Source organism: Loxodonta africana, chromosome 2 (genome assembly GCF_030014295.1).
Source record: "Loxodonta africana isolate mLoxAfr1 chromosome 2, mLoxAfr1.hap2, whole genome shotgun sequence".
NCBI lineage: Eukaryota > Metazoa > Chordata > Mammalia > Proboscidea > Elephantidae > Loxodonta > Loxodonta africana.
In genome coordinates, this window is record NC_087343.1 from 61,278,840 (window position 1) to 61,294,896 (window position 16,057).

General features: G+C 39.8%; 1 protein-coding gene across 1 annotated transcript; it reads right to left on the bottom strand.

The window, feature by feature from the left end:
• Positions 1–14,052: 14,052 nt before the first annotated feature.
• ACTBL2 (actin beta like 2) lies at positions 14,053–15,228 on the bottom strand. Its single transcript, XM_003408049.4, has one exon. It carries the CDS (start codon positions 15,181–15,183, stop codon positions 14,053–14,055), a length of 1,131 nt encoding a protein of 376 aa, XP_003408097.1. The 5' UTR covers positions 15,184–15,228.
• Between the last annotated feature and the right edge of the window lie 829 nt (positions 15,229–16,057).

A 16,057-nucleotide genomic window follows, 5' to 3' on the forward strand; every position in this document is an offset into this window, starting at 1 on the left:
GCCAATTCAAGCTGCCTGGTAAGGGTATGTTCCCCTCCCTTACTTGTTTTTTTCAGAATTTTCAAAGAGTTCTTAGCACCCCTCAGAACTACATCACTGTAGCAGAAGAGACGGAAGGGAGGGTGTCTGCTGAGACACTTACGCTAGGTGACTTATTTTGGCCAACTTTAAATAAGAGTAAAGGCTGTGACTCTCATGGCCCCTCCCCATTCAATACAGCTGTGTCCATTGTCCTCAAAACTCTCAGTCCCCAGGGCCATCTGGCCTTGAGGGATCATTCGGCTCACTCCTGTACCCCTTTAATGTTTTGGCCATTATTGTTGTTGTTCTTGGATGCTATAGAGTCAATTTTCAACTCATACTGACCTCATGTGAGAGTAGAACCGCCTCATAGGGTTTTCTAGGCTGTAGCCTCTACAGGAGCAGATCACCAGGTCTTTCTCCCACAAAGCAGCTGGGTGGGTTTGAACTGCCAACCTTTTGGTTAGCAGCTGAGCACTAAACCATAGCACCAACTGGGCTCCTGTCTTGGCCATTAAGATTTCAAAATAAAATTTCTTTAAAATGTGAATGCATCCCATTGTGCCAATTATCATTCCTCAAACCTGGGGATGTGGCAACCTGAAATAAAAGAAGTGGGAATTTATGAGCTTGGTGAAACTGAGGACTGTCAATCCCAGGGATGAACAGAGGCAGCCTGTATGGAGTTAGCTCCTAAGAGGTGGGTCATTGCTCCCATTTTGCCCAGCAAAGGGCTCAGTTGCCTTTAGCACAGGGTACTGTAACAGTTAAATCACACGTTTATCTTTTGCTGTGTAGCTCTATAATTACTAAACCAGTTGCCATTGGGTCAATTCCAACTCATGGTGACTCCCATGTATCTGAGTAGAACCATGCTCCATAGGGTTTTCGTGGCTGATTTTTAGAAGTATATCACCAGGCCTTTCTTCCAAGGTACCTTTGGGTGGACTTGAACCTCCAACCTTTCGTTTAGCAGCTGAGCACTTTAATTCCTTATAATCACTAGGCATTCAATAACTGCTAAATACCTATATGCCTAAGAACATGGCTGGGGCCCTGGTGACACAGTGGCTAAGGATTTGGCTGCTAACCAAAAAGTCGACAGTTTGAATCTAGCAGCCACTCCTTTGAACCCCTATGGGGCCATTCTGCTTTGTCCTACAGGATCGCTATGAGTCAGAATCAACTGGATGGCAACCGGTTTAGCTTTTGGTTTTTAAGAACATGACTAACCTTTTGAATCTCCTATAAAACAGAAGCAATTTTACAAACTGGTTTCTTATAATGAACTTAAAGTTCTTTTGAAATACAATGACCCCCTCCATAATGTGACAATTGCCCTCTATGAGGAAAAAAAGGAATAGATAATGACTAGTTAGAATAGATCTGGTGATTACAAGTCAGGTACCTAAGTCTCAGCACCTATATCTATAAACATAAAACAGAATCAGTTTTTCAAAACAATAACAAAGCTGGCTCAAGCCTGGGAAATATTTTGGTTACTTAAATAATATTTTGGAATTCAAACTTTTAAGCAAAGTCCAAAGAGGTTTCTGAGGGAGGCCAGTAGGTGTTGTTAGGGGTCTTCGAGTCAGTTCCAACTCACAGCGACCTTGTACAACAGAATGAAATACTGCCCTGTCCTGTGCTATCCCCACAACCACTGTAGCAGCCACTGTGTCAATCCATCTTGTCGAGGTTCTTCCTGTAGGTAGGGTTTTTGTTATTCACCAACTACCTACCTTCATATTCTAATGGTGGGATTTTTATTATTAAGTGTGAATGGAAGTAATGGGAATGGACTGCTAATTTGCAATTGGTGGTGGTTGTAAAAATTTGTCAAACTGAAGGTGATGGTTGAAGTGGGAAGGGGGTGTCTGACAGGAGAGATAAGAAGTCAGCAATGGGCAAGTCTACACAACAGGTCATGCTCTCCAGGGGACACCAGTTTCGGAAGTGCTGATATCCTGGGAACAGCAGAGCAAGAAGAAAGAAGCAGCGGTTACATTCATCTTCTCCCAGTTGCCCTCTTTTCTTCCTAGTTTCATAATCTCTTATGAATTAGCTGGTTGGAAAATACAGGATGATCCAAAACGAATTGAAAAACTAAAAAATTTTTTTTCACTCAGGAGGTAGGTTTTATATGAAGAAGTAGTCAAATCCAATTTATGAAGGAACTATTGAGTTATTTCCTGGTGGGACAAACTCTGAGTGATAATCTATAATCTTGCAGATACTCAGTGAGTGCCCCTTGTGTCACCACACACATCAATCCTGTTGTCTGATTTATCCCAGACCCTTTGTATGATGTCAATATTGATGGTTAAGCTGGCAGCCATGATGCTTGCCATGGATTGAATAGTGTCTCCCCCAAAATATGTGTCAACTTGGTTAGGCCATGATTCCTAGTATTGTGTGGTTGTCCTCCATTTTGTGATGGTAATTTTATGTTAAAGAGGGTTAGAGTGGGATTGTAACGCCACCCTTATTCAGGTGACCTCTCTAATCCAAGGTAAAGGAAGTTTCCCTGGGGTGTGGCCTTCTCCTCCTTTAATCTCTCAAGAGATAAAACGAAAGGGAAGCAAGTAGAGAGTTGGGGACCACCAAGAAAGCAGCATCAGGAACATAGAGCATCCTTTGGCACGTGGTCCCTGCTCCTGAGAAGCTCCTCAACCAGGGAAAGATCGAGGACAAGGACCTTCCTCCAGAGCTGACAGAGGGAGAAAGCCTTCCTCTGGAGCCAACACCCTGAATTTGGACTTGTAACCTACGAGACTGTGAGAAAATAAATTTCTCTTTGCTAAAGCTATCCACTTATGGTATTTCTGTTATGGCGGCACTAGATGACTAAGACGATGCTTCTCCTCAATTCCTCAAAGCCATGAGGAAGAGATGCTTCCAACTTGGGTTCTGAACCACAAGTTAATATATAACCTAGTAACAGGGTAATACATTTGTAAAGAAGTTCAGTACTTTTTGAATAACCCTGTCTGGCTTTTTGGATTTTTGCCTGTGTGCAGGCTACTTGAGTTAGCTTTGTCTCTCCTACTAGCATTTTGATTTTGAAGCCAAAAAACTAAAATTTAAACTTATACGTTTTAATGTTATGTGCAGTCTCTCTAGGAGGGATAAGAGCACATCTGAAAAAGAATTCTTTATATGCTGGAAACACATGGTATGCAGCATTAAAAGTAGCTGCCCAGTTGTTTACAACTTGTATTTTGATTTGGAGCAAACTCAGAGGCTTGAGAAACAGGCCTTTTTCTCTGTGATGTGTGTTTTGTATTAACTGTGAATTTCTTGAAACTCTAAGAAGCTCCTGGGAACTTCATGTTAGCCAGCTGAAGGAGTCAGAACATGTTTGTTTGCAACTCACATGGGGAGTGGAGAAGCCATGAGCAGTCATTGTCATTATTTTCTTTTCTATTTCTCATTTTCTTATTCCAGCCAAGGAGATGGAATGTCCTGGTAGATTGAACAGATATGCATATGTAGATTTAGGACTGAGAGGCACAATGTGTCCCTGTCTGTGATTTCCAGGAAAGTCTTATGATGAGATTATTCAAGTCATTTACCACATGGGTAAGAAATGGGACATTCCATCATAAATCCAGGAGCAAAAGACTAAGTTGTCTTTGGAATTGGCCCTACTTGAAGAATTAAAATGAAAATTTGACCTGATTTGAGCACTTTTATCTAAAACTCAAGAGTTTTGTATAGTGTCAACCTACTTTATGTAATTTCCTTGGAATTAATTTTCCTTCTCAATTCAAAGCATTCAATCTGTTTTGTCTTTTAAATTCAAGTCTAGGAATGAGAAGTTGTGTTATTTCTTAGTTTTATTAGACTTGAATACTTTTTATGAATAGTTCTATTAATCCTTCTGGAAAGAATCTACATAACAGTGCTTCTGCATAATATTTTTTATTTATTGAATAAATCAAATATAGTTAAATATGGTAAGTCCCGTTATATTAGTTTTGGCAGTGTATGGTGGCAAATATGATTAAACAAAGTATTAGTGAAAATGCTATAAATTTTCCTTTGAAAGAGAATCAATTATCTGGGTTATCATTCCTGGATGGAGCAAATGGTTAACTTGCTCCACGGCTAACTGAAAGGTTGGAGGTTTGAGTCCTTCCAGAGGTACCTTGGAAGAAAGGCCTGGTGATCTACTTCTTATAAATTGAAAACCCTATGAGCACAGTTTTACTCTGACATTCATAGGGTCTCCATGAGTCAGAGTCAACCTGCTGGCAGGTGGTAAGTCACGTTACAATCGTATTGTTACGCATATTCCCTTGAATGGTCTCATATTTCAACACATTTTAAAGTTTCCTTTCTAAAGCTGTAAGCCTTAATATTGTGGGGCTTGAAATAAAAATTTCAAATGTCAAAAATTTCTCACTCTGTGTTTTCAAAAAGAACAGATTTCACTGATGTGAGTGGCTGATGCTTTAAAAATTCCAAGCAAATGTTCACTTTCAACTGAAATTCTCTTCCACATGCTTAGGGAATCCATGTGAAGAATGTGACCCTCATGCTACAGTCATTCTTCTGATGGGTAGGTCCTTATCCGACAGCCTGGGAAATGTGTCCCACTGAAGAACACATCAAACATTAATTGTTTGGTGATGATGTGGATTTTCATTGCAGTGAGTAGGACTTCTTTCCACTGCTTTACTTCCAAGTCACCCCAAAGGTGAATATAGTCAGCTCCATGCTGCCCACGTGTAACCTGATCCTTCTCGAGTATGCCACTAAGTGGCAACACTACTCTGCTCTGGACCGCATTAATCTTGAGCTTCTGTGTTCTCTTTCTTTCTGCTAGTCAGAGTTTATTTCTTCCAGCCCAAAGTCATCTGCTTTCTCCAGATATTTAAGGACAGAGCAAAAAGCATCTTGGATTTCGTTTTAGGGCTCTCCTTGGCCAGCTTTGTCAGTAAACCATGCCCTCTGTACTATGCTTCCCTCATGGAGACTACTAAATCTTATTCTAACCAGCTGTGGTTCTCAACTGGATAATACCTTGTTTTTACCAATTTTTTAAGTAGCTCTTATACCCAGGACAAAGAAAATTGTGGTATTTCCTTCAAAGTGCAACTGCTCTCTGGCTGGAAGTCTTCTGATGGTGCTTTGTCCAGAGGTCGTGACTGTGATCCTCTGCTGGGTCACTATAACTGATCACAGCCCTGTGCTAAGGTGGACTAGGAAGAAAGGCCCAGAGATCTACTTCCGAAAATCAGCCAATGAAAATGCACCAATCTGCACCTAATCATTGGGGATCGTGCAGCACCAGGCAGCATTTTGTTCCATTGTGCATAGAGTAGCCATGAGTTGGGCGTCAACTCGATGGCAGCTAACCACAATAACATTGTCCCTCCAACCTTGTTTCGAATAGGTTGTCCAGTTCTTCGAAAAATGAAATGACCACACGTTAATATTCCAGGAGCTGTTAGAATTATGTTGATGAGATCATCTTCATGAAACCCTGGATTACTTATGACTATAAAGCACATGTGTACAAGAAAGAGGAATCACCTCCCCACCCCTAACAATCACCAGCAAAACTGTGTATTGCTTGGTTGCTTGTTCTTGGAGATCATTGAACTTATCACTCAAAAATTTTATGTACTTCCTGTAAGGTCGCTTGTATAGTTGTCTTCATTTAATTTAATTTGTAGCATACTTATGTCTTATATTCTCATCCAGGACAATCTGGTGAGAACAGACACATTGTTTTCTCTTTGATATCCCTTCACTTTCTTAGCACAGAGTATATTAATCACAATTAATGGAACTATGGCCATCAAGATAAAACAAACATGCTGCCTCTGACTCTTGTCCTTGGCACCTTTATGCTGTGATTTTGAATGTGTTAAAAGTTTCCTTCATGCATGACTTCTCCATTCTACTTTCATATTGACTTGGATTATCTTCTCTGGCTCTAATCTCACGCTTCTGTTTACTGTGCAGCTGTGTATAGATGTAGTTTTTTTTTTTTTTTCTTTAATAATAGCTATACTGAGCACTAATAATGAGCACTTACACTGGGTGGGTCATGCACTATTGCTAGTGCTTTACTGGTGTTAACTTGGAGCCCTGGTGGCACAGTGGTTAAGGGCTAGGCTGCTAACTAAAAGATTTGAATCCACCAGCTGTGCCTTGGAAACCCTATGGGGCAGTTCTACTCTGTCCTATGCGGTTGCTATGAGTCAGAATTGACTGGATGGCAACAGGTTTGGCTTGGTTTAGACTTTTTTACGTAGTATGGTTAATGGGTGTTCTATATGCTACCTGGAAACCCTGGTGGTAAAGTGGTTAATTGCTACAGCTGCTAACCCAAGGGTCGGCAGTTCAAATCTGCCAGGCGCTCCTTGGAAACTCTACGGGGCAGTTCTGCTCTGTCCTATAGGGTTACTATGAGTCGGAATCGACTCGATGGCACTGGGTTTGGTTTTCTGGTTTTATATGCTACCTACAAGAACCCTAGTTTTTTTTTTTTTTTTTCTACAAGAACCCTAACTGATAGAATTAGCTTTTCCTTTCAAGGTACCTCCATCAGGTAAAGCTGTTTCAGGTGTGCAACCAAGTGAGTAAAGTTCTTATCTGATGAGGAAAAACAGGTTGCTTTGACTAGCAAGAGGAAGGGACTAGATAATTGGGGTCTCCAAGTTCTCACATTCTCCTGAATAACTTCCTTCCAATTCTTGGGGTTCCATTCTTTTCCATCATTGCCTTAAATTTAATCCAAAAGACCTAGTTAATCTGTGAATTCAATCAATGGAGTTTGTGTTTCAGGTATTTCAGCCTTATGTCTTCAAGAGACAAAAGATCCTTTAGATTGATCTGTGTTCTGAGATAAGAAATTAGGGATTTAAGTATGTTATTCTCTCTTCTTAAAGTTGACTGGAGCCAATAGAAGCCGCCATCCACCCTTCCAACTAGAATTACTTGTGTCTTTTATATTGTTCCATGGCAGTGAAAGCTTATTCTCCTCCCTGCCCCCCAAGCCTTGCCCTCAAGAAGTACTTTATTTTAAGTGATCAGAAGAGATATTTTAATGAGCTGTTTCTCCACTGTTTGCTGTGAGCTGAAAGATTCCCTTTGTTGAATACTAGTGGGATTTTTACTGCCTTCAACCTAAACTGGGCTAGATAACCAATCCTAGATTGGATCATTTCTTTAAGGGCCCATTACCTGCAATTCCATTCCCTGTTATCAAAATACGTTTCAGTCAGTGTTCTTGATTGCATGCATCAGGAATTTTCTTTTGATAATTTAAACCAGAAAGAAATTTTTTGGAAAGGATGGTGAGTAGCTCATAGATTCCATTCTTGGAAAATGAGCAGACACTAAGGGAAGAAATTAGAGAATAAGAAAATTTGCTAAAGTCATGCTGGAGCAATAGTCTGGTTAGGATTCTACCACAGAACCATACTACAGCCATTGATGGTCTCCCTGTACCACCAAGGTTGTGAATAATTTCTCAGCAATTCTTGTATTTTTGTGTCACTTTCTCAGGTTCAAGTGTTGAAGGTTCCAGAAGGAAGCATCTGATCGGTTGAGCCTAAGCTCTAGCTGCTGAGAGTGAGTACAAGCCTGTGCTTTACCTCCCAACACGGTTCACACAAAAGGAAATTCTTGCTAAATAAAAGAAGCATTCAGATGCTGGTTAGCCAAAAACCGAGATAGAAAACAAAATGAAATAATCGTTTTCTACTCTACACCTCCTGGCTCTCTCACGCTGTGAATGGTAAGAGTCTCTGTAGGGCCAAGGTTTGAGGAACAACAAAGCGGACTGGTTGCAGTTCTTGACGTAGTGATTTAAATATGGAATTAATGACATGCCTACTTAAATCAGTGATGGTGTGAGCATGGCAATAGGCATCATTTATAGTTTAAACTTCTTCCCTCCTTTTCTACCTTCTCCATAATATTCAACTGGTCACAAAGCCTTTTTGATTCATATTTTACAACACCATAACAACAACAACAAAAACAGTTGGTGTCAAGTTGATTCCTACTCATGGAGACCCCACATGGGCAGAGTAGAACCGTTCCACAGGATTTTCAAGGTTGTGGCCTTTCAGAGGAAATCCTGGTGGTGTAGTGGTTAACTGCTACAGCTGTTAACCAAAGGGTCAGCAGTTCGAATCTGCCAGGCACTCCTTGGAAACTCTATGGGGGCAGTTCTACCCTGTCCTATAGGGTCACTATGAGTTGGAATTGACTCGACGGCACTGGGTTTGGTATTTGGTTTTTGGATGACCTTTCAGAAGCAGATTGCCAGGACTTTCTTTTGAGGTACCTCAGGGTGAAGTTGAAACCCCAATCTTTTAGTTAGTAGTTAAGCACGTAAACCTTTGTACGGCCCTCACAATATAATTAGAGATTTGATTTGATAATTTTATTTTTTATTATTTGTAATTTTGGTTGATGTGCCAAATCTCTAAGTGGCATACCTAGTGCCAAACTCTAATAAAGTAGTGCTGCGTCAGATAATGGGGAAAAATGTTCTTTTCAATTAGGATTTTTATCAGCTCTTCCTTTTTAGTTGATATAATTTCCTTTTCTCTGCTCTAAATTTTATTTCCTTGACTCCATCAAAATTCTGAAATTGTACATTTTGTTTTTATTCTACTACAGGTAATTTCTTCCATTTTGATAAAGTTGACTGTTTAGTCAAGCGCATAACACTTTGAATCCCATCACTGAACTAATGCAGTTTTTTAAATAAATAGGCACAGGTTGTATACACTTCTGGTATTTTACCACCTCATTATCTAGAAATTATAGCATTCACATGCAATAAGCTCTTACTTCGCTCTGGTGCTTCAAGATTTATGAAAAGCTTACATTTCTGTAGAAAACTTCCACTTATGAGCCATTAACATCCTGGACTGCTCTAGGAGATTCCAGCATTTCCACTGGTGAACACAATTTTGTTTTCACTGGTGAGGCCAGCTTTTCCTTTGACAGCCAAGTATGGAAAAAATAAACAATGCTGAGAAGCTGCTGTTTCTCTTTTAAAACGATGCTTTCTGCATTGGTCACAGAAAATATGAAGCTTAGAGGACAGAAGACATAAAGTTAAAATAGCATGTTGGTGTTTAGTTTTCTCTCCCTACCCTCAACCTATAGATGAGCTAGAAGAATTATCTTACTGCAATACCTCCTTAGAGGAGATATGAGCAGAAACTTTAATCCTTCTTGCTGGATCTTTGTTATCTTTTCCCCTCAATACCAGGTACTGTGTTGTATGGTACGTGTAAGATCACAGATGTCTCAGTCCCAATTCCAGAGGGAACAACTTGGCTTTTGACTTACGTGTAGTCAAATAGCCAATTAAGTCAGATATTCCATTTTTCAAGTGGTGTTGGGGTGTTGCCTAGATAAAATATCTATCATCGTATCATATTGGAATATCTGTTAACTAAATTTAAGTGGACCTAGAATTATAAACTGGTTAAGACATCAGATTTGGAATGAGATGAAAAGTCAGCCAGCTCACGGGGGCTCTAGTGTCTATTACTTATGACTTTAACTAAAAAAAAAAAAATGGCAGTTATAATTCAGACAGGTCCGTTCACATTTAAAAAGGAAGTCTTAAATTATCAATTGATTTTAATGAGCCGTCTCTGTACTGATACACACACACACGCACACACACACATATCCCTAAGGACATTCCAAGTGTACTTATCAACATCTGGAAGCAGTATTGGGCAAACCACATGCTTAGTTCCTAACTTCAAACATCTTTTGAAAGGAATCTTTTATAAACTCTTGAAGGAAGCTCTAAATAGTTACTAGAAAACACACTTTTCAATATATTTATAATGTCTGAGTTTTTAGGGAGTCAGATATCTAAACTCTCAACTCTAGAGCAATTTGAAGCTTAGAAAAAAGTGAAAAATATCAGCAAGAATGCAAACAACTTAGAAGAGGTGAATATACTATTGTACTCAGTGAAAGATTTTATTTCCTTTATTTTATTTTCTGATTAAATTTAAGTAGCCTCATCACTAACACACTCGGCAAAAGATGAGGTTTATTGATCCTTTGACCAATCAGAAGGAAAAACTTTTATTGACAAGCAGAAGAGACGTCAATATCCAGCACTGTGCATCGAGAAGCACTGGAGAAGTGGATGGAAAAAGAAAGAGAAAAGAGGAAGAAAAGAAAAAGAGAAAATATGCTTCAGAGGAAAGATAGCACCAGAGAAAAGAAGCAGACTCTAGCAGATATGGAGCTGAGACCAGAGTGGCCAGAAATAGATAATGCAAAACTGACGTTCGCGAGGTATATCAGAATCCACTAAGTCACGACTATATTAATTCAAACCATGTTTATTCAGTTACTACTATGTGCCTGGCACTAGGAAAAGCCCAGAGGATTCAAAGGTGGATAAATCCTGTCCCTTCTCTGTCCTCCAGGTGCTTGATGATGGTGTGAGGGTGGGCGAGTGTGGACAAGTTGTAGATGGGATGCTATATGCATGTCAAAGAAGTCTCCATAGAGGAGGTGACACTTGAACTGAGTCTTAAAGTTTGTGCACTCTTTAAAAATAATTCCTGGCATAGTCCAATGGAAACATTCGAAATAAGGATAAACCACCTGACTGAGTCCAGTAAGTAGTATTCCTAATGGTGGCTGATCCATCTAAGAAAAAATTTAACTTGTGTTCAATACAACGTAATTGTGCTTTAAAACTTAACCCAATGCCCCATCTACTCTGTGAACGCTTCTTTGATCAGCCTGGCTTGAAATGTCCTTATTTGAGTTACAATCATAGCTTGGACTGTGTTTAGTCTGTGAACCACCTTTAGATCACACTGTTTTCCATTGTACCTAATTTACCCCACAACTGGATTGTAAAGAGCCCTGGTCACTCAGTGGTTAAGTGCTCAGCTACTAACTGAAAGGTCAGTGGTTTGAATCCACCAGCTGCTTCAAGGAGAAAGATGTGGTAGTTGACTTCCATAAAGATTTACAGCCTGGATTGTAAATCCCCCAAGGTCCTTAAAACACTTTTCTAGTAGATTCTGGCATTGGACATTAAATTAATAACTGTAGGATGACTGAATAAATATGGTAAGATACCCTTGTCACCCAAAGGATTATCCTTTGATTATGTGGAAAATATAACACTTATATTTCTAGGCTCTTGTGTGACAGAATTGTGAATGTAAGACTCAGCCTGTGTCCCAGGACTGCTTTATCTCATTATTGACAAATAAGCATGTGTGCATGTTAAGGAAGAAGAGTGCAGGTATTAGCTTTGGATCATGAAGGTTTTCAGCAAATGTTACCCATGATTAGGAAATCCAGCTGGGCGGGGGTGGGAGTGATTGTGGTGCGGCCCCAACGTTAGATTGCTACTGAGGCAGCATGATGGATCATTGAGCGAGAGTGGGAACTTCTACAATGGTATGAATTTCATCTGTGGAGGCTACTTTGGGACTGTGGCAAATGACCATAGTCCTTCTCTGCCCTAAGAGTCTAGCGTGTTTTAGATTCTGGGTTGTTTAGAGCTGTGATTCCTTTAGTTGGCTCTACATTTGGAGTTCCAGATCTCAACCTGGACCCACTGAACCAAAACTTCTGAGCCCAGGGCCAAGGAATCTCTGTTTTCATAAAGTTCTCTAAGTGATTTGATTGCTGAGCCAGGCTTGTGAACCACTAAATACATGGACTGTATTCTTAAATCTGAGAGAGAGAGACATACTTGGCTGCTAATCTAAAGGTAGAAGATTGCAGTTCACCCAAAGAGCCTTGGAAGAAAGGGCTGGAGATCTACTTTCAAAAAATCGACCATTGAAAACTCTATGGAGCACAATCCTACTCTGACACACATGGGGTCACCATGAGTCCAGATCAACTCTGTGGCAACTGTTCTGTTTGTTTATTCTCAAATATAGAGCTGTGAGATGGGCTGTCTCTTCATTAAACTCATCCATTTGTTCAGTCAGTGTTGAATGGGAGAATAACCAAAGACCCTAAGTTTAAATTTCTTTTTGCATTACAGGGTTCATATTTTTACCTAATGATCCAGGGCTCTATAGTTCATTCTTTTGGAAGTTCTACCTGTCCCATACATTTTTTTGCGGGTGGTGAAAGGGGTCTTTTCTGATAATTCAGAATGTAGGTCAGAATGTTTGTGAGAACTACTTACTCTGCAAATGGAAAGCGTTGCAGCATATAAATCCAAGATATTATTATTATTATTGACATTATCTCTGCCTGCTAATTATTGGAGGACCTGTTCACCTACTAACACACATTTTTATTGAGATTACACGTGTATTATAACCTTATCTGACTTGACATCTTTCTTTTTTTCTAAAATTTGCCTTTTAATGTGTCTACATGGTCAAATATCCCAGGCGCAAAACAGAGGAATAGTTCACACATAAAAAGTGATAATTTCTGAATCAATCTCCAGGTCTTTGAGAAGGATTTAACAAGAAATACAAGTATGCAAGCATGAAACAATTTTAATTTAATGAAAGGAAACACCCGTTCTTACAAAATAAAATAACTTTGGAGATAAATTTTTGTTAAATGTATTTTAAAAATCATGTTATTAGATAAGGAACGATACGTTCTTTGAAAAGTTTTATCTTAAACACAAAAGGTTTTATGGCTCCAATTTGGAGATATGAAACACAAGTAAATATTTCCCAACTAAAAGGAAAAGAGGAGCAGTACCTTTCTCACGAGAATCTGATAGTACCTTAGTAAGAACCCCAAATAAATGCTTTAAATTTTCAGGAAAAAACCCTGAAAAGTACAAATTACCCTGATATTGAAATAATCAGAAATCACAGCACAGATGGAAATAAATACCGTAGTAGTTAAAATTGGTTGATAAATCACTATTGGATTAATTGAAAAATTTTAGACATTATAGGAAGATATACTGTTGCTTTCTAATATGATAGCATTTCAACACTCTACACAAAGAAGTATTGCTAGTTACCGGACACAGCAAAGCAGAATTATTCTAAACCCTTCTCAGAATAAAATTGGGGCTGCTATGTTGGTACTAGAATTTATAATTTACAAAACTGCTATAGCCCTGTTTTCCTGCAGTGAAGTCCTTGCATAAGAGAAATAAACAAAATATGGCCTACAGACATTATTCAACAAATGCATTATTATGCTAAGAAATAGAAATAAAATTATCTTTGTCACACTGTAGCATCTTGGCTTTAACTTGATGTCACAGTGTCTCTCCAGATTTAAAAAATTAGGCATTATGTGTACATTATGTGTAGTTTTGCTGCTTTACAAGTATAATGAGGTTCAAAAAGTAATACCAGCGGATTACACACGGCACATGAAGATTTAGTTGATTTATAAACTAAAGGAATGTTGACTGTTTCATTATACTTAATTAATAAAAGAAACAATTAAATATGGACCTACTAAAATGTGACGGTTGGAGAATAAAGAAGTTCATATTAGTTGTTCAGATAGCCAGATATATTAGTACATTTTGAGATATGACATTTTATTTCCCTGGTATTCATGTATATATGGATATTATTGACCTATATAATTCATTATCTCTATGCAAAGAAGGAAACTAAATAAAAAACTAATAAGATGCCTTTGCTAAATATAAGAACATTTTTTTTTCTATAGATTTGTAGACTGCTATTGCTAAATACTTTAAGTAAGAACTGGTTTCTAGAGCTTGGAAATTCTAGTTATCCACTCTGAAGTGACGTTTCCATTATTTTATTCCTTGTTACTTATTTCTTTGGTCTATATTTCTTTGAACGCTATAGACGAAGAAAACAGAATATGGTATCAGAATTCTCCTTAAGTTGAGAGAGGTCAAGATGTGGTAAGCTGGTAAGGGCCCACAATACTTAACAGAGAGATGGAGGTTACTGATTCAGACACTAGGAAGGGGGAGCTATTTACCTTGACTCTACTGAAGTGGATAAAAGCAGTATCATCATCACAACCTAGAAAGTCACAAAGGCAAAACGAAAACCCGTTAACGCGGAAGCCCATTCAGAAACATTTTCTGTGAACGATGGGAGGTCCCGCCTCATCGTATTCCTGCTTACTGATCCACATCTGCTGGAATGTGGACAGGCTGGCCAGAATGGAGCCTCCAATCCACATGGAATACTTCCGCTCTGGAGGAGCCATGATCTTGATTTTCATGGTGCTGGGTACCAGGGCTACAATTTCCTTCTGCATTCGGTCAGTAATGCCAGGATACATGGTGCTGCCTCCAGACAACACGGTGTTGGCATAAAGGTCCTTTCGAATATCCACATTGCACTTCATGATAGAGTTGAAAGTTGTCTCGTGGATCCCGCTGGACTCAATGCCCAGAAAGGAAGGCTGGAAAATGGCTTCAGGGCATCGAAAGCGTTCATTCCCAATGGTGATCACCTGTCCATCAGGAAGCTCATAGCTTCTTTTGAGTGAGGAAGATGCAGCAGCACTAACCATCTCTTTCTCGAAGTCCAGGGCCACATAGCACAGTTTCTCTTTGATATCACGTACAATGTCACGCTCAGCTGTGGTGGTGAAGTTATAGCTCTGTTCTGTCAGGATCTTCATGAGGTAATCGGTCAGGTCTCTACCTGCCAAATCCAGACGTAGAATGGCATGGGGCAGAGCATAACCCTCATAGATGGGGACAGTGTGAGTGACCCCATCCCCAGAATCCATCACAATGCCTGTGGTCCGGCCCGAGGCATAGAGGGACAGGACGGCCTGGATAGCCACATACATGGCCGGTGTGTTGAAGGCCTCAAACATGATCTGAGTCATCTTCTCCCGGCTGATCGTGGGATTGAGGGGTGCCTCGGCGAGGAGGATGGGATGCTCATCTGGTGCCACACAGAGCTTGTTGTAGAAAGTGTGATGCCAAATCTTCTCCATATCACCCCAGTTGATGACCACTCCGTGCTCCATGGGATACTTCAAGGTCAGGATGCCTCTCTTGCTCTGGGCCTCATCCCCCACATGGCAGTCCTTCTGGCCCATGCCTACCATGACCCCCTGGTGCCGGGGCCGCCCCACCATGGATGGGAACACAGCCCGGGGGGCATCATCACCACCAAAGCCTGCCTTGCACATCCCTGATCCATTATTCACCACCAAGGCAGACAGCCCGTCATCAGTCATAGTGCTGGCTGGAATCTTCCAGAGGGGTGAATAGAGGTTAAATACAGAGTAAACACCAGACTCTGGGTGCACAAGAGAGAGACTGAACAGGCTTTAAACGCTCCAGAACTGCTGTCAGAGAAGGGAACCTGCGCTGTGACAACAGGTATTTAAAGGAACACACAGGTCCCACCCATATCCTATCCCACCAATTCCCAACACTTCTGGGTGGGGTTGCCTTTGAGGTATTAATAATGATGTTGATGACTACAAAAATCATTAATAGACTTTTTTTTTTTAAATAAAGGTAAGATTGACTTCTGAGAGGCCAAATCTCAGGTTACTGTAATTAAGCAACCCACACATGGCTTATTGACACAGTCTTTACATAACTATGATGATGCAATGGGGAATATAAAAGCAAGATGAAAGAGAGCTGGTGCTAGGTATGGGCAACACTGCCGGAAGAACCACTCCCTCCTCAGTTTACCCTCTGGGTCCATTATCTTTACACTTGAACTTTTCATTCTGAATGTACTGTTCTTATGAAGAGTCCTACTCCGCAAACATCACTTATTCAAGAGTTTCTTCTGCCATTATGTTCCTAATGTTACAGGATGTCCTCACGGTAAAAACTGGTTTAATTAAAAATAATGACCGGCCCATCGTGGCCTGAGAGCAGTTAAGTATAATGCATTTGTCTAGTGCAAATTTTGGGGATATTTAATAGATTTCTAATCTATCAGAGATCAAGTAAAGGTAATAAAGTGATCAATAAAGATTTTCTTTCCTTGATTTATATTTCTAATAACCAAATTTTATTAGGCACTTACTATGTCTTGACATTGTTCATAGAACTAGGTTTGTCGTGTCCCTGTGGATTACATAGAGGGTG